This window comes from Drosophila virilis, chromosome 2 (assembly GCF_030788295.1).
Source record: "Drosophila virilis strain 15010-1051.87 chromosome 2, Dvir_AGI_RSII-ME, whole genome shotgun sequence".
Taxonomy (NCBI): Eukaryota; Metazoa; Arthropoda; class Insecta; order Diptera; family Drosophilidae; genus Drosophila; species Drosophila virilis.
The window spans coordinates 34,920,944-34,939,350 of NC_091544.1; the positions used below are offsets into that span (position 1 = coordinate 34,920,944).

The 18,407-nt window shown below is 46.0% G+C and overlaps 1 protein-coding gene and 1 long non-coding RNA gene across 8 annotated transcripts; both read right to left on the bottom strand.

Annotated features, from left to right (window-relative positions):
• Nucleotides 1-598: 598 nt before the first annotated feature.
• On the bottom strand, nucleotides 599-1,217 carry LOC116650036 (uncharacterized). Its single transcript, XR_004303025.2, has 4 exons — nucleotides 1,066-1,217; nucleotides 843-1,007; nucleotides 726-769; nucleotides 599-638 (listed from the first exon to the last, which is right to left on the bottom strand). It is a non-coding gene; the product is annotated as an uncharacterized lncRNA (long non-coding RNA).
• Nucleotides 1,218-10,804: 9,587 nt separating this feature from the next.
• Nucleotides 10,805-18,377, bottom strand: LOC116650045 (uncharacterized). Of its 7 annotated transcripts, none has more exons than XR_011416173.1 (12): nucleotides 18,207-18,377; nucleotides 17,771-18,143; nucleotides 17,354-17,720; nucleotides 16,654-17,295; nucleotides 14,264-16,594; nucleotides 14,041-14,205; nucleotides 13,798-13,967; nucleotides 13,552-13,721; nucleotides 13,450-13,496; nucleotides 13,321-13,392; nucleotides 11,296-13,245; nucleotides 10,805-11,219 (listed from the first exon to the last, which is right to left on the bottom strand). XR_011416173.1 is itself a non-coding variant. In XM_032433362.2 (11 exons), exon 10 carries the CDS (start codon nucleotides 12,366-12,368, stop codon nucleotides 11,841-11,843), a length of 528 nt encoding a protein of 175 aa, XP_032289253.1. In that variant the 5' UTR covers nucleotides 12,369-13,245; nucleotides 13,321-13,392; nucleotides 13,450-13,496; nucleotides 13,552-13,721; nucleotides 13,798-13,967; nucleotides 14,041-14,205; nucleotides 14,264-16,594; nucleotides 16,654-17,295; nucleotides 17,354-18,143; nucleotides 18,207-18,351; the 3' UTR covers nucleotides 10,805-11,219; nucleotides 11,296-11,840. The 7 variants fall into 7 exon arrangements, 1 of the variants encoding a protein (XP_032289253.1); XR_011416177.1 differs by having other exon boundaries at nucleotides 14,264-15,191; nucleotides 15,315-16,594; nucleotides 17,354-18,143; XR_011416175.1 differs by having other exon boundaries at nucleotides 13,798-13,836; nucleotides 13,924-13,967; nucleotides 17,354-18,143.
• Nucleotides 18,378-18,407: the final 30 nt, after the last annotated feature.

The following is an 18,407-nucleotide window of genomic DNA, read 5'->3' on the forward strand; positions in this document are numbered from 1 at the left end:
CTTTTTGCCCATCCTCGTTCTGGCCCTTGGCAGAGAAATGATGAAGACTTCTGAAAAGGAGCAGATTTTTTTTGTCGTTAAATTTAGTTTTTTTTTTTGTATTTATAAATTATATCTATACATACATAGGCACTTACGCCGAGCTTCACTTTAGAGTGCGAACGGTGAGGGAAACTCCAAAGGTGATACATCTGTGCCTGTAAAATATAAAAATTTAAAATTAACACTTGCGCGAACTAAGCTCACATACTTACCTAATTGGAATTATCCATTTAAATCGCCCCTTACCACCCCTGAGAGCGCTTTAGGTAGGGTAAGGTATGATTAAGCGATTTAATACAGATCTATATCACCTACCTGTTGCACTGATTACCGTTTTTATTGTTTTTATTGTTCCTAAATCGTCGAAACGATTGCCTCTAAATTGCCTCCTTGCGTGTTTCTTTTGCGGCGACTAGCAATATCTTTGTAGTATTTCGTCGCCTGTTCCATTTAGTGCTGTTAAAATAAAAAAAAATTAATTGTATAAGATAAGAGAAAAATTCAGGAATTAATACACTTTGTCCACAAGTATAAATATGTGCAACATTAATACGCACCCGGGGAAGAAATGTTCACGTGCATGAATACTTATTTATCTGAATGGAGACCTCGTGCAAATTAGAAAGAAATAAAAGAAATATTAATGCCAATAATTATAAGAATACATAAACCATTATACGCACCTGTGAAGTTAACGAAATATCCACTTGCATGAGATTCTAAATAGCTGCAAAGATAAACGCCATAAGCGACGATTATAATGTTATAAATTTTAAGAAGACGCAACCAATTATACGCACTTATTGAAAGAAAGCATGTCCGGCTAAAGTAAATTGTTGGGGAGAGTGGGCATGAGGGTCGACACTGGCTAATGTAGGCCATTTAGTGGCCAAAATGAGGGAGACGAGTGTAGGTGATCGTCTCATGGTGGAGCGGGTACGCTGGGTCCGGAACCGGGGCCCGATCTGGAAGAGTAAGGTTGATAAATAGCGTTTTTTTGTTAATTTATATTAAGTGTCTCACCTTTGTTGTTTACATTTTCATAGTTGTTACAGCTGTTTATTTTGTTCATGAGTTAGCAGATCCGAATATTGGTTAGTTAGTTGTGTGAGTCTGTTTTGCTACAGAAGTGTAGCTTTGTTGTTATCGATTGTCCGGGATGGAACTACACCCGAAAAATCCGATGAGCCCGCCGGCGCGGCCCACTGAGAAACAAGCAGTTCCGTAACAATATGGCGCCCAATGGTGAAGAAGCACACGGCTTCTTTGAAGTCGGTGTGTAATCAAAGAAAAATAAATACGATATAAATGAAGGTACAGAGAAACGGACTGGGGGCCAGGAATGGGACTACACCCAGAGAATCCGATGAGCCAGCCGGCGCGGCCCACTGAGAAACAAGCAGTTCCGTAACAACTGGGCCCAATATTGTATACATTATACTCCTCGGATATGCCCCTTCCATCACTCATGCGAAGCACATATTATGGAGCCCTAAAAATCCACATGCTATTATCAATATACGCCGACGATACAGTGATCATGTGTGCCGCTGCGCTGCCAACGACAGCTGTTGGAGGGAACCAAACATACCTCTCTCAAGCAAGCTCCTTGACCAGACACGCAAATTCTGAGGCACGAAATCTGCTATGCAAATGGGTGCATTTGAGCCGCAGCGCTTACAGAGGGTCCCGCTACAAGCAGCAAATACAACAACACATACGATCGCTGCAGCAACAACATGGGCCTCAACAGCGCCATGGACAGCCATCTCACATACAACACACCGCTCGGCAAACACAACAGGCACAACAAATGATGCAAGACAGGGAGCAAATTCCAACACTCCTCCGGCTTCAAGAAGAAGAGCTGGAGAGGCGAGAAAATGAGAGACTGGCCGAAATCCAGGCCAGGCAAAAGATCCAGCAATCAAATTGGCCTCCTAGAAGATTCGGAGAATCAAGTATAAATTCGTATAGAAGAATGTAAAGAAGCGGACAAATCACTCGCGAAGAGCTAGTGGTCCGCATCCAGGGCCAGCCCCCAACAATCCAGCGATTAATCCTACCAGGCTATGTGGACGCGAGGCAGCAGGATCAACAAGCACAGCAAGCTCTGCCAATACAAACTCCACAGGCTCTATCAAGGTAGTCACAACAGCCGCTAACGACATCAACTGAGGAGCCAGCAAACTTGCAATCACTGCCACATCGACAGCAGCCACAACTTCAACAAGGCCAGTTAAAAATGGCTGACAGCAATGAAACACTGCTAGATCATGGTCTTCAGAAAGTCTGCGAGTCGCTGGAACGCGTTCTGGATGAAGACATGGAAAACGCAAACTCCCAAGATGACCTACTGGGCCAATACTAAACTCGGAGAGTCTTGCGGCCATAGCATCGTCCACCTAAAAAAAACAAAAATAAAAAATAAAAACAAAATAATATCCTGTATTGCGACCGGCTTCAGGCCATCAAACTCCTTAAAAGTCGATTAAAAGCGCTGCTATGACTGCCAAAAAATGCTGATCTGCAAGTTGCCAAGTTGCGTGGTGTCTGCGGAACGCCACCAGATGTTCAATCCACGACGCTTCCGTGCTGTCCTGCAAATAAGGTCACAAAATTTAATTTTTATTACATGCTCACCAAGAAGACGAAATATTCTATGACGGCCTTCTATATGATGTGTCCATTTTGCAATCATCAATTTCCTGGACGAGTTGTGTGCCGTGTGAGAGACGCCGCTGGATGATCCGACCGTTTACGCTGACGTACTGTACTGCAAAGATGATACGCCCACGACGGTCAAATTGACCAGATATTAAAACTTGGAGAGATCGGCATGAAGGGCCACTCAACTAAGAGGAGCCGATATGATGCGTCTCTACGGCCGTTAGAGTCAGCTGACCTGCAATTCCTGGACAAATACATACTTATCAAGAAGACGATACGCCTACGACGGTCTACTGAGCCACGTATTGAATTTGGGCTCTGTAGTGGGCTCCATCCAGCATCCTGTATCGGCTTCGGCCTGTTAATCAGGCCATCCAACGTTGAGGAGCCGACATGATCCGTTTCTGCGACTGCCAAAGTCGCTGACCTCCAAATCCTGCAAGAATGGGGTTGCGTGTGAGAGACACTGCCAGATGTGCCAACCCACGACGTTTCCAAAACCTAATGCTCCTCGTCAGCCTACCGGATGATGTGTTCATTTTGGAAGGAGCGACTGCTTTGAATCGATTAATACGCTGCTACGACCGCCAAGACAAACTGACCTGAAATTCCTGGATAAGTTGTGTGGCGTGTGAGAGACGCCACTAGATGTATTCCAAACTACGAGGCTGATGTGTCGTTCTGCAAATTAAAAACATAAAATCAAAAGCTCTGCTTAAAAGTTACAGACACATACTCACCAAGAAGACGATACGCCCACGACGGTCTACTGGGCTAAATTTGGGGTGAGCGACGGATTTGGCATCGCCCACCCAAACGAAATATGCAATAGCTCAGCAGCTCTGAGTGGGCTCTATCCAGCATCCTGTATCATCTCCAGCCTGTTAATCTGGCCATCCAGCTCTGTGGAGCCGACATGATGCGTTGTTGCGACTGTCAAGGTCGGCTGACCTGCAAATTCTGGACGAGTGGTGTGGCGTGGAGAGACGCCGCCAGATGTTCCAATCCACGACGCTTCCGTGCTGTCCTGCAAATAAAGTCACTCACTCACCAAAAAATCGAAATGCTCCACGACGGCCTACTGGATGATGTGCCCATTTTGGATTGAGCGATGGTTTTGAGTCGATTAATGCGCTGCTACGATCAACAAAAAAAACTGACTTCCAGATCCGGCAAAGTGGGGTAGCGTGTGAGAGACAATGCCAGATGTGCGAATCTACGACGTTTCCAAGACGAGATGCTCCACGTCGGCCTACTGGATTATGTGTCCATTTGGGAATAAGCGACCGCTTTCAGTCGATTAATGCGATTCCTGGACGGGTTGTGTGGCGTGTGAGAGACGCCACTAGATGTTTTCCAGACTACGAGGCTGATGTGTTGTTCTGCAAATTGAAACATAAAGTCAAACACTCTGCTTGCAAGTTACAGATAAACACTCACCAAGAATACGATACGCCCAGACGGTCTACTGAGCCACCTACTGAATCTGGGCACTGTAGTGGGCTCCATCCAGCATCCTGTATGGCCTTTGGCCTGTTAATCAGGCCATCCAACACTGAGAAGCCGACATCATGTGTTTTTGCGACCGCTTGAGCCAGCTGACCTGCAAATGGTATGGCGTTTGAGAGGCGCTGCCAGATGCTCCAATCCACGACGCTTCCACGAGGTGCTCCACGACGGCCTGCCGGATGATGTGCTTAAGTTGGAATGAGCGACGGCTTTGAGTCGATAATAGCTCGGCAGCTCTGAGAGGGCTCCATCCAGCATTCCATTATTCCATTATTTCAAACATTCGAGTTGATATGGAATCGTAATATTTTTCAATTTCACTCAGTGAAATAGTTGACCAGGCTTTTTTTATCGCTTCAACCAGGCCGAGTCCTGAAATTGTCTTCCCCTTCATACACTCTCCTGGATAAAAGTCCCCAAATGTTCTCGATAATATTTATGTCTGGGGAGTATGGCGGCCACTCGAGCATGTTGACATTCTGGCCCTGAATATTACTGTTTTGTAACCCGGGCTGTATGGATGGGGGCGTTGTCTTGTTTGTCCATTGAATAGGTCCAAAAATTTCGGAAAACTGGGGAAAAACCTTTTGGAGCACAGTCTTGTAGACATTTGCATTCATCTTTGAGGAAACAAACTGCATCTCGCAAGTTCCATAAAACGATATGGCTCCCCAAACCATTACGCCTCCTGTACAGGAGTGATGAGGACTCAAGAAGCATTCCTCATTGCGCATATCGTGAAATAAAAGTTGTAGCCATACGGTCCGGCGAGATTAAACTTTTTGTCTTCGGAGAAGACCACAGCCTTCCACTCCTTGTTGCATGTCATGTGATCCCGCGCAAATCGAAGTAGCGCTTCCTTCCGTGTATCATTGAGAGGAGGTTTTTTATTTTTAATCTCTTTAACTGTTCGAATAACTCGTTTTACCGTTGCCAAACTAACATTTACACCGCATTCATCCCTGATTTTACTGGCAGAGAGGTGGGAATTCGAAGCACTTCGAAGGATTAGTAGCCTCTCTGATGCCGATGTAGCATAATTTTTTCCTGCTTTCATTTTTAGGAACAAAGAGAGAAGAATAAATATAAGAAATCAGTATCTTGCTGGAGGGCAAGTTGTTAAGACAAAAAAATAAAATAAATAATAAAGAAAAAAAGTGGTTAAGATAAAAAAAAAAAAAAATTAATGCCGCGCTCGGATGAGGAATGCGATTCCTCCGACGCCTCCTTAATCTCGGTTGGCTACAACTTCGGTGATATAGCGAATTACACCATGCCCAGTGCCAGTGAATCTGACAACTCACAACTTGAAAAATTAAGGACGGCACTCTTGACTGTGCCAGACGCGACTACTCACGGTGCTACCCGACGACTCTCCAAGGACTCACTTGCTCCAGCCAATCTAAGTCAGGTTGCTGACCCACTGGCGGCAGCTCCGACTAGTTCAAGCTGTGAGTACATAGTCTCTCTCCTGTCCCAGTCCGACTCGGACATGTCCACTAAGTCCATCCGCGATCCGATTTCTCATGGACGAGAACATGTTCGATCCCGAGGATGACGCCGTCCTTGCCGAGATTGATGCTCCGCCGAGCCCACTGCAAACGACAGTAATTGAAAACCCCATTTGCCCAAAAATCTTTGAAAAAGATCAAGCAAAGAAAGTGCCGCCAAAACGCGCATTAGACGCCACTAACACCACAAAAAAAAGGCGCCAATACATATAAAATCATAAAAAAAGCGAAAATCACTAACATAATCAAACGTAAAAGCAACGGCCCTTTTCCCGCCAAAAGAGAAGTAAGAGACACAAGAAGAACGCCAAGTGCCAACGAAATCGGCACAGGCATACTACAATAGTGTGCAGAACAAATACACACACAGGGCAAAGGAACTGCTTTACCGACAAGTGCCAACAATTTCGGCACACACATAACGCAGCAAGAACTAAACGCTGCTTTGCAGTCCTCCTTTACCAATACACTCATAAATTCTAACATAATTGGCACTCAGCAACAACTATTACAGCAACAGCCAATACAGCATCAACAACAAGTTAAACCTTGGAAGCTATTTCTCCAACAACTCTATCCCTGTGGCAGCAGCAACAGCTACAACAACCAGAAGAAATTTGATGCCATCATTAACAAAATCGCCACCAACACAGACGCTAACGACAACAATAGAAACTACCAGCAATGACAAAGCAACACTGCTACAAAACTGGCTATCAGGTGTGCCACCACTGCTGCCCAGCGAACTACCAAAGCCTCAACTAGCAACGATAAATACCTCCGCCACAACGTGGCGATCACCTCTGAAGAGAAGATGTGTGGATATGGACGAGTCTGACTATGATCCCGCTCTCCAAATACTACCGTTAACGACGCCCATCTTTAAGAGTGGTTTCGCTATCAAGCTTCACCACGAGGCACGCCGCCAACAAATGCTCTAAAGTGAGGCAGAGCAACACGGACATCAGACAGCACAAAGAGGGCAGCAGCCACAGAAATGCCAGCAACTGCAACCGCTACAACAACAACAATCGCAACAACATCAGGACGAGAGTCTGAAGCAGGAATCGAAAGAGAAACTTCCCCAGCCAATCCAGCAACAGGCAACACAAGGCAAGAAAGTGCCTGTGCTCTTCTTGCCAATGGTGCCCGCAATTATCTGGATAAACTGAAAAGCAATCCAGGTGTGCGAAAATTCTGGACAAAGGCAACCTCTGGCACTGGACTAAGTGTTCAATGTGAAGATCTAGCCACGCATAAAGCAATTCTATCCGCCCTGGCTGAAGAAGGCACTCATCTGCATACGCACCAACTGCGCAGCGAAAAGGAATATCGCATAATCTTACGGCATATCCACCACTCTACAACCTGTGAATGGTTAGCGGCCAATCTAGAACAAATGGGCTTTGTCACTCGTTTCATCCGAGTCATAAAACACCGGTTCACAGGCAGGCCGCTAAATTTGTTTGAAACCGAACTGCAGACCAAAGCGGATGGGAGCCATGAAGGCATCCTCAACCTGAAAGAGCTGGGCAGCCAATCCATCACGGTCGAGCGGCAAGCAAAACCTCGAGATCCAGTGCAGTGCCATCGGTCACACGAAAAAATATTGCAGGCGGCCCTTCGTCTGCATGAAATGCACAGGCGAGCACATGTCAACTGCATGTACCAAACCCAGAAAGGTGGAGCCTAAGTGCGCAACGTACGTAACCCGGCCTAAAGTCATTTGGCTTCCTTCCAGCGGCAACTACGTTTGCAACAGCATCAAAAACAACATCCAAATCTTTCCACGGGGGAACAGCAGCAATCAGCAACAAATAATGTCAGTACACCGAAACCAGCCGAAAGATCCAGCAATATGTCCTATAGCCGGGTTGTACGAGATGGCGGCAATGCCACTGTCCGTGAACGAAACCCAGCCTAAAAGCATTTGAGAGCTCTCCAGCAGCCACTACACAGACGGCAGAAGCAACAACAACAACATCATCTGTACAATTTCAGGAAGCAAGCAACATCAACAAATAGCAGAGAGCTACTCCAGCCAGTGGTGCCTAGTTGACGCACAGCCGTGTCGACGCTGCCTCCTTGCGTAATCCTTTCGGAAGTCAACTGGTAACTCCCCAACGGCATAAATGGGACGAATAACCGCAGCTGGTAGGGCAACAATCAGCAATGTCCAAAAGCAATATAATCCAGAACTTGGAACAAAACATGGCAATGTTCACTCGCATGAAACGAGGAATATATACTTTATTAAATGTCCTTTTGCAATTGCCACTCATTATAAAAACAATAACACAAATACCAATAATCATGTGTTGTAAAACACAGCTCAACAACAATCAGACAGCAAAACAGTCCAAATGGACTGCTCTATGGAAGCTGCCATCGCCAATGAATCCATCAATTATGTATAGTCATCCACACGGTAGTACCGCCGCTCAATCGACTTTAGCCACTAATACTTCCGCTGAAAATGTCCGCAGTCCGGCGCCAATCAGTACAGTAAATTCACATCTGACCATCCACAATTGCAGCCAAAATAGCAACCCATTTAAAATTGCTTTCTGGAACGCATGTGGCATAGGCAACAAAATGACGGAACTCGAGCTGTACATTCGACGCGAGTCCATACAAATCATGATGGTCATCGAAACTCGGGTCACGTCCGGCACTAACATACAAAGCGTAGCAGGCTACCACACGTACAGTGTAACCCATGCACGCACGCATTGTAGAGGGGGGGTCGCTATCTTTGTGCGTAACGATATCAGGCACGCTGCCCTCCAGCCAATTAACGCGAACTTTCTCCAGAGAATGCCTATTGCCCTGTTGCTTGAAAATGAGAATAAAAGGAAAATAATTATAATTGCCCCAATCTATTGCCCACCAGTGTTCAAATTGTCCGTCGAACACATCACAAAACTATTCAAACATTTTGACAACTTCACCGACCCGGCTCCATCTAACTTTATTTTCTGCGGCGATTGGAACGCCCAGCACTCATGGTGGGGCAATCCGCCTGTCATTGTCGTTATAATGTCTTGGCCACCGGTGGAGCGACGCATTACCCGTACGATAGAAGGAAAAGTCCTTCTGCAATTGACTTTGCAGTCCACGGTGGCTTAGATAGCAATCGGCTTCGAATCCACTCCTCAACAGACTTGGACGAAGACCACCTGCTTTAAAGAGTTGATCTGATTACTAACAGAAACCAAAATTTTACAACTCAAACTGATAATCGCAGACTGCTACCTTCTGGGGCCAATACGCATCGATTTCAGGATGTTCTTGACCAGCAAATCCACCTAAACACCGAGATCCGCAGTGGCACGGACATCGACGTTGCAGTGGATATCCTCGTACGCAACATCTAAATAGCTGCAAATGCCGCAGCACACAGGCATCATGGAAACCAACATAGTCACCGGGGCCGCCATAGGCACGAACTTGAACTGGACTGAAACAGAGATGCAAACAGATCTTAATGGCGACACGAACTCCAGAGGCAAGACAGCAATACAGGGCTGCACAGCTGAAAAACAAGAACATTAATAAAATACTTGTGGACATTGACACTCATGATCGATATGCAATGCAAAAGCTATGGCGACTTACCAACAAAATAAAAAAAACAGCCACTGCCAAACTGGCCAATAAAACTGCCACAGGCTAATGCTGGCAACGGAGTCGCGAGGAATGCGTCAAATTCAAACGCAATGTGGAAAAAAACAACTGCCAAAAAAGCGAAGGCCTTCGGCGCTCACCTTGAAGAACGTTTCAGCCCACTTCTCAACTTCTCAAACTCGGATGAGGAGCGTGCAGAAATTCGCGAAGAATGGAGGCAACTGAAGCAGCAGAAGCTTCAGCAGCAGCAAACAGACCAGGAGCTACAGCAGACAATCAAGCCAATCACGCTTTACAAGCTTAAGCTGAAAATCAATGCACTAAGCAAACAAAGTCACCTGGAGAAGAGAAAATAGATAACAGAATTATCCAACTCTTACCACAAAAAGCACTGTTATACCTACTGCTAATTTACAACTCTAGTCTCAGGCTAGGGCACTTCCAAAACAAATGGAAACACGCTGGCATAGCTATGATTCCCAAGCCTGGGAAAAACACAGGGCCTATCAAAGATCTTTGAGAAGCTCTTAATATCAAGGCACTTCGAAGCCCAGGATTTTTCCAAGGCAATGCCCAGCCATCAGTTCGGCTTCAGGCGAGAGCACGGCACTGAGCAGCAACTGGCCAGCGTTATGCAATTTATATTACGCGCATACGAAGAGCGGCAGTTTTGCTCAGCGGTCTATATAGACATCTCAGAAGCCTTTGACCGCGTGTGGCATAACGGCCTACTGAATAAACTGATAAAATTGTTATCATCAAACCTTTATACGATACTCGAAAACTACCTAAATGAGCGCACTATTATGGTAAACTGCAATGACGGTGTCAAATCCAGAACAGGTCGAATTGCTGCCGGCGTTCCACAGGGCAGTGTACTTTGTTGCATTTGACGTTATCGGCAGCACCGAGGGTGTACTTAGTTGGTTGCGTGCGATATTATCGGCCACGCCGATACTTTTTGTCATATGGTCAGAGTATGCGGAGTGAAGCTGGGCCCACGGTGGAGCCCAAATTTTTGAAGGGTGGCAACGCCAGACTTGCGATCCACGGCGCCAAGAGCGACGATTGCTATTGGCCGCCCGGTTCGCTCTTAAAGAGACTATGAGGAGAGTGGATCGCATGCCCTTGGTTATGCCCTTGGCCGTCATTTGGACCATTGACCCAAAAAACTGCAGCTGTGCAGATGGGCAGCAACGGTGCCGCCTCGCCAATGTATGCGTGTTCCAAAATTCGGCACCGATGATGTTGCTGCCCAAATGGAGAGGGATTTCGATTTGATCAACAGTTAACGGCGGGCGTGCTAGCTCGAAGTGAGCATAAAATTTGTATATTGCATATCGGCTCAAAACATTCGAATTTATTTTCATCTGGCAAGTTAGGCCAGCGCGTAATAACAAATAACTTAACAGACAAATGAAAATTTTGGTTATGTTTTTTCTGCAATTTAATAGGTATAAGTAAATTAAACCGCTCAAGTCACAAAATATATATAAAAAATATATATATATAAAATAAAACTTGAAACTTAAGTGCGACGAGAGACGAACCAATAAAATAATAAAAATTAACGGCTCTGGCAACAAAGGGACCAGTCTCGCAGCAGAGAGGCCCACGAAACATACCAAAGGCCAGTATTCGGCTCAGCGGCGCACACCAGCCATATGCGCGACGCCGCCAGCCAAGCGTCGGCGCAACCCTGAAGGCGACGAGACGAGCCACCAACGACCGGGGGCCAACAACGAAGAAGCGGCCACAGGCGACACCACACCCACATCCCCCGAGTGAGTCCGTTTCCTTTTTGCCCATCCTCGTTCGGGCCCTTGGCTGAGAATTGATGAAGACTCTTGATCGTACTCCCTGAAAAGAAGCAGATTTTTTTTGTCGTTAAATTTAGTTTTCTTTTTTTGTATTTATAAAATATATCTATACATACATAGGCACTTACGCCGAGCTTCACTTTAGAGTGCGAACGGTGAGGGAAACTCCAAAGGTGATCCATCTGCGCCTGTAAAATATAAAAATTTAAAATTAACACTTGCGCGAACTAAGCTCACATACTTACCTAATTTTAATTATCCATTTAAATCGCCCCTTACCACCCCTGAGAGCTCTTTAGGTAGGGTAAGGTAGAATTGAGCGATTTAATACAGATCTATATCACCTACCTGTTGCACGACTGATTATCGTAACATACTCAGCTTTAAGTATTTGTGTGCGCACATTGTTCCTAAATCGTCGCAACGATTGCCTCTTAATTGCCTCCTTGCGTGTTTCTTTTGCGGCGATTAGGAAGGACCTCCTTCCACGGGCATTGAGACTGCCTCTGCAGGAACTCCAGGCGGAATACGAAGTCCTCGTCCGAATTCATCGCGTCCTTGCCGTCAAACTTGACGTTTCACCGCTCGAGCTTCATGTACGCCATTTCTCGTACATTGGCGTACGCCTCCTCCGGTTGAAAATCATCCGCTCTCCGGTCCTCTACTCGGCAATGGCGGTTATTGGCTCGACTGAGCATCTGCAACGTAAACTGGGCACTTCCCGTTCTTTCGGGATGGCGCCTGTTCGTGGTCCCGGCTCGACATGTCTCGGCGGCTTCGGCGCAGTGTTAGTCTCGGCGTTTTGGCTCCCTGGCGGCCTGAGCACATCAATGATGCCCTTCATCATTTCCATGAAGCCAGCTTGCATCTCCTCGCGGATGGACTCGCTGATACCAGATGGCAGAGCATGCCGATACGTTTGGTGGGCCTGAGCGATCGCCGCGTTTGCCGCCAACTTGAGCACTGAGTCTTTCGGGGCTTTTGAGAACTCCAGGTTCCGTGGAGGTTTATCTAGTTGCGCCAATTCTTTCTCCAAGTCTACTAGGTGACCCTCTTCCGGGATCTGTCTCTCTGGAAATCCCCGGAAATTCATTGGCGTTCGCACCAGCCCCCCAACCGGTCGCGGCGGTGGCAGAGCCGACGCCCCATCAGCGTCAGAAGCCCAATCAGACACCTGTTTCTCAGCCATACTTATCCCTTCTGAGAACTGTACCCCTCTCTTCTACAAGGCTTACTACCCTTATAAAAATAACTTTACCAATATTCCTAATAAATTAATAAATAAATAAACACCCACTAACAAGCTTACTAATAAATAATAATAAATTAATACACATCGACCACAAAAACACTCACAAAAATAAATTTTTTTCTTTCTAATTAATTTCAAATACTTGGGGGAGAGAAGACAAATCCTAACACAGGCTAACTAATCTACGCATAATCTGGACAGTGGACAACACTTAAGCATTCGTCAACTGCTCAGTTCATCAGTTTGACTGACGAACGGTATTCAAAGAACGCTACCTTGAAGGCTATTTGGTTTCTGTCGCACTTCTGGGCACCCTTAGGATATGCTGTGTGACAGGTGCGGCGCAGGATCGGCTTTATATCGTCCTGGGTTACCTGTCTCCGAAGTTCATTTAACTACGGCCAGCACATTCCAAATATTAGCACAGAGTGGGACAAAACAAATAGAAAACAATAAACAAACTCTAGTAATACCTACCCTTATATCACATTCTATCACAAGCTATTTTGTTATTTTGTTATTCGTGGCGGCTACCACCAGGCTACGATAAACGGTCGCGACCGTTTCGCCATCATGCGAACGTGACTTACCGTCATCAACCTCTACAAGAAAACTTCTCATGTTTATGGATATTCTCTACTTCCGTCGTGCTTCTCGGATTCCACTACACGCTGCGCGATGATGAGCTACCTACTCGTGCCATATAAGACTTCAGCGGTGTGGGACCTGAAGCCAAAGGAGTCCTTTCCTCTTTTTGCCCATCCTCGTTCGGGCCCTTGGCAGAGAAATGATGAAGACTCCTGAAAAGTACTCCCTGAAAAGGAGCAGATTTTTTTTGTCGTTAAATTTAGTTCTTTCCTTTGTATTTATAAATTATATCTATACATACATAGGCACTTACGCCGAGCTTCACTTTAGAGTGCGAACGGTGAGGGAAACTCCAAAGGTGATGCATCTGTGCCTGTAAAATATAAAAATTTAAAATTAACACTTGCGTGAACTAAGCTCACATACTTACCTAATTGGAATTATCCATTTAAATCGCCCCTACCACCCCTGAGAGCTCTTTAGGTAGGGTAAGGTATAATTAAGCGATTTAATACAGATCTATATCACCTACCTGTTGCACGACTGATTATCGTTTTTATTGTTTTTATTGTTCCTAAATCGTCGCAACGATTGCCTCTAAATTGCCTCCTTGCGTGTTTCTTTTGCGGCGACTAGCAATATCTTTGTAGTATTTCGTCGCCTGTTCCATTTAGTGGTGTTAAAATAAAAAAAAAATTAATTCTATAAGATAAGAGAAAAATTTAGGAATTTATACACTTTGTCCATAAGTATAAATATGTGCAACATTAATACGCACCCGGGGAAGAAATGTTCACGTGCATGAATACTTATTTATCTGAATGGAGACCTCGTGCAAATTAGAAAGAAATAAAAGAAATATTAATGCCAATAATTATAAGAATACATAAACCATTATACGCACCTGTGAAGTTAACGAAATATCCACTTGCATGAGATTCTAAATAGCTGCAAAGATAAACGCCATAAGCGACGATTAAAATGTTATAAATTTTAAGAAGACGCAACCAATTATACGCACTTATTGAAAGAAAGCATGTCCGGCTAAAGTAAATTGTTGGGGAGAGTGGGCATGAGGGTCGACACTGGCTAATGTAGGCCATTTAGTGGCCAAAATGAGGGAGACGAGTGTAGGTGATCGTCTCATGGTGGAGCGGGTACGCTGGGTCCGGAACCGGGGCCCGATCTGGAAGAGTAAGGTTGATAAATAGTGTTTTTTTGTTAATTTATATTAAATGTCTCACCTTTGTTGTTTACATTTTCATAGTTGTTACAGCTGTTTATTTTGTTCATGAGTTAGCAGATCCGAATATTGGTTAGTTAGTTGTGTGAGTCTGTTTTGCTACAGAAGTGTAGCTTTGTTGTTATCGATTGTCCGGACTGCGCGCCAGGGATGGAACTACACCCGAAAAATCCGATGAGCCCGCCGGCGCGGCCCACTGAGAAACAAGCAGTTCCGTAACAATATGGCGCCCAATGGTGAAGAAGCACTCGGCTTCTTTGAAGTCGGTGTGTAATCAAAGAAAAATAAATACGATATAAATGAAGGTACAGAGAAACGGACTGCGGGCCAGGGATGGGACTACACCCAGAGAATCCGATGAGCCAGCCGGCGCGGCCCACTGAGAAACAAGCAGTTCCGTAACAACTGGGCCCAATATTGTATACATTATACTCCTCGGATATGCCCCTTCCATCACTCATGCGAAGCACATATTATGGAGCCCAAAAAATCCACATGCTATTATCAATATACGCCGACGATACAGTGATCATGTGTGCCGCTGCGTTGCCAACGACAGCTGTTGGAGGGAACCAAACATACCTCTCTCAAGCAAGCTCCTTGACCAGACACGCAAATTCTGAGGCACGAAATCTGCTATCGCACCCATTTGAGCCGCAGCGCTTACAGAGGGTCCCCCTACACGCAGCAAATACAACAACACATACGATCGCTGCAGCAACGACATGGGCCTCAACAGCGCCAAGGACAGCCATCTCACATACAACACACCGCTCGGCAAACACAACAGGTACAACAAATGATGCAAGACAGGGAGCAAATTCCAACACTTCTCCGGCTTCAAGAAGAAGAGCTTGAGAGGCGAGAAAATGAGAGACTGGCCAAAATCCAGGCCAGGCAAAGGGTCCAGCAATCAAATTGGCCGCCTCCTAGAAGATACGGAGAATCAAGTATAAATTCGTATAGAAGAATGTATAGAAGCGGACAAATCACTCGCGAAGAGCTAGTGGTCCGCATCCAGGGCCAGCCCCCACTCCAGCGATTAATCCTACCAGGCTATGTGGACGCGAGGCAGCAGGATCAACAAGCACAGCAAGCTCTGCCAATACAAACTCCACAGGCTCTATCAAGGTAGTCACAACAGCCGCTAACGACATCAACTGAGGAGCCAGCAAACTTGCAATCACTGCCACATCGACAGCAGCCACAACTTCAACAAGGCCAGTTAAAAATGGCCGACAGCAATGAAACACTGCTAGATCATGGTCTTCAGAAAGTCTGCGAGTCGCTGGAACGCGTTCTGGATGAAGACATGGAAAACGCAAACACCCAAGATAACCTACTGGGCCAATACTAAACTCGGAGAGACTTGCGGCCATAGCATCGTCCACCTAAAAAAAATAAAATAAAAATAATATCGTGTATTGCGTCCGGTTTCAGGCCATCAAACTCCTAAAATGTCGATTAAAAGCGCTGCTATGACTGCCAAAGACTGCTGATCTGCAAGTTGCCAAGTTGCGTGGCGTCTGGGAAACGCCACCAGATGTTCAATCCACGACGCTTCCGTGCTGTCCTGCAAATAAAGTCACAAAATTTAATTTTTATTTCATGCTCACCAAGAAGACGAAATACTCCATGACGGCCTTCTGGATGATGTGTCCATTTTGCAATCCTCAATTTCCTGGACGAGTTGTGTGCCGTGTGAGAGACGCAGCTGGATGATCCGATCGTTAACGCTGACGTACTGTACTGCAAACAAAGATGATACGTCCACGACGGTCAAATTGACCAGATATTAAAACATGGAGAGATCGGCACGAAGGGCCACTCAACTAAGAGGAGCCGATATAATGCGTCTCTACGGCCGTTAAAGTCAGCTGACCTGCAATTCCTGGACAAATACATATGTACTTATCAAGAAGACGATACGCCTACGACGGTCTACTGAGCCACGTATTGAATTTGGGCTCTGTAGTGGGCTCCATCCAGCATCCAGTATCGGCTTCGGCCTGTTAATCAGGCCATCCAACGTTGAGGAGCCGACATGATCCGTTTCTGCGACTGCCAAAGTCACTGACCTCCAAATCCTGCAAGAATGGGGTTGCGTGTGAGAGACACTGCCAGATGTGCCAACCCACGACGTTTCCAAAACCTAATGCTCCACGTCAGCCTACTGGATGATGTGTTCATTTTGGAATGAGCGACCGCTTTGAATCGATTAATACGCTGCTACGACCGCCAAGACAAACTGACCTTAAATTCCTGGATAAGTTGTGTGGCGTGTGAGAGACGCCACTACATGTATTCCAAACTACGAGGCTGATGTGTTGTTCTGCAAATTAAAAACATAAAATCAAAAGCTCTGCTTAAAAGTTACAGACACATACTCACCAAGAAGACGATACGCCCACGACGGTCTACTGGGCTAAATTTGCGGTGAGCGACGGATTTGGCATCGCCCACCCAAACAAAATATGCAATAGCTCAGCAGCTCTGAGTGGGCTCTATCCAGCATCCTGTATCATCTCCAGCCTGTTAATCTGGCCATCCAGCTCTGTGGAGCCGACATGATGCGTTGTTGCGACTGTCAAGGTCGGCTGACCTGCAAATTCTGGACGAGTGGTGTGGCGTGGAGAGACGCCACCAGATGTTCCAATCCACGACGCTTCCGTGCTGTCCTGCAAATAAAGTCACTCACTCACCAAAAAGACGAAATGCTCCACGACGGCCTACTGGATGATGTGCCCATTTTGGGATGAGCGATGGATTTGAGTCGATTAATGCGCTGCTACGACCGCCAAAACGAACTGACTTCCAGATCCGGCAAAGTGGGGTTGCGTGTGAGAGACGCTGCCAGATGTGCGAATCCACGAAGTTTCAAAGACGAGATGCTCCAGGTCGGCCTACTGGATGATGTATCCATTTTGGAATTAGCGACAGCTTTCAGTCGATTAATGCGATTCCTGCACGGGTTGTGTGGCGTGTGAGGGACGCCACTGGATGTTTTCCAGACTACGAGGCTGATGTGTTGTTCTGCAAATTGAAACATAAAGTCAAACACTCTGCTTGCAAGTTACAGATAAACACTCACCAAGAATACGATACGCTCAGACGGTTTACTGAGCCACCTACTGAATCTGGGCACTGTAGTGGGCTCCATCCAGCATCCTGTATGGCCTTTGGCCTGTTAATCAGGCCATCCAACACTGAGAAGCCGACATGATGCGTTTTTGCGACCGCTTGAGCCAGCTGACCTGCAAATGGTATGGCGTTTGAGAGGCGCTGCCAGATGCTCCAATCCACGACGCTTCCACGTGGTGCTCCACGACGGCCTGCCGTATGATGTGCTTAACTTGGAATGAGCGACGGCTTTGAGTCGATAATAGCTCGGCAGCTCTGAGAGGGCTCCATCCAGCATTTCTGTATCGTCTCCGGCCTGTTATCCAGGCTATCCAACTCTGAGGAGCCAATAAGATGCGTTTCTTGCGATCGCCAGAGAAACACTCACCAAGAAGATAATACGCCCAGACGGTCCATGAGCCATGTACTAAATCTGGGGTGAGCGACGGCATCGGCATCGCCCAACCAAGCGGGGTATACAATGGCCCAACAGCTCTGAGTGGGCTCCATCCAGCATGCTGTTATCGCCTCCGTGGCATTCAGGCCATCCAATCCTATGGAGTTGAAATATCGTACAGCTGCGGCCGCCCAATAAAGCGTGCATGCAGGCCGAACGTGATGCGTAGCCTTCGAGAGATGCCTCTCCTACTAAATTATGGGGCATAAAAACATAGTTCCCGCGACGGCAATACTGACCATGATGAGCAAGCGGTTTGGAAGATGCCCGTGATGCTCCCGAATTCGTAACATTTGCGCCAGACCTGGGAAGCGGAAATGTTCATTAATAGTGAGTTGCCAACCATCGATATAAATAGAAAAAATACCAAAAACGCGTTTAGCCGATAAGTTGCCACATGATAGTTGAGCTGTCAATAAATTTAAATGTTAGCAAATAACAAAATACTGACATGCTGTTAAATGTAATAGGGCTGCAATATGTTTTTGCCAACAAATTTATAACTTCTGTTGCCATTTAAATTTAAAAAAGGTTGCTATGTAATGAGTTAAATTGAAAATAAAGACGC

What these genes read in the sequence shown, in the direction of transcription:
- LOC116650045 (XM_032433362.2), bottom strand. Translation starts at nt 12,368, where the DNA reads ATGGCTGAGAAACAGGTGTCTGATTGGGCTTCTGACGCTGATGGGGCG.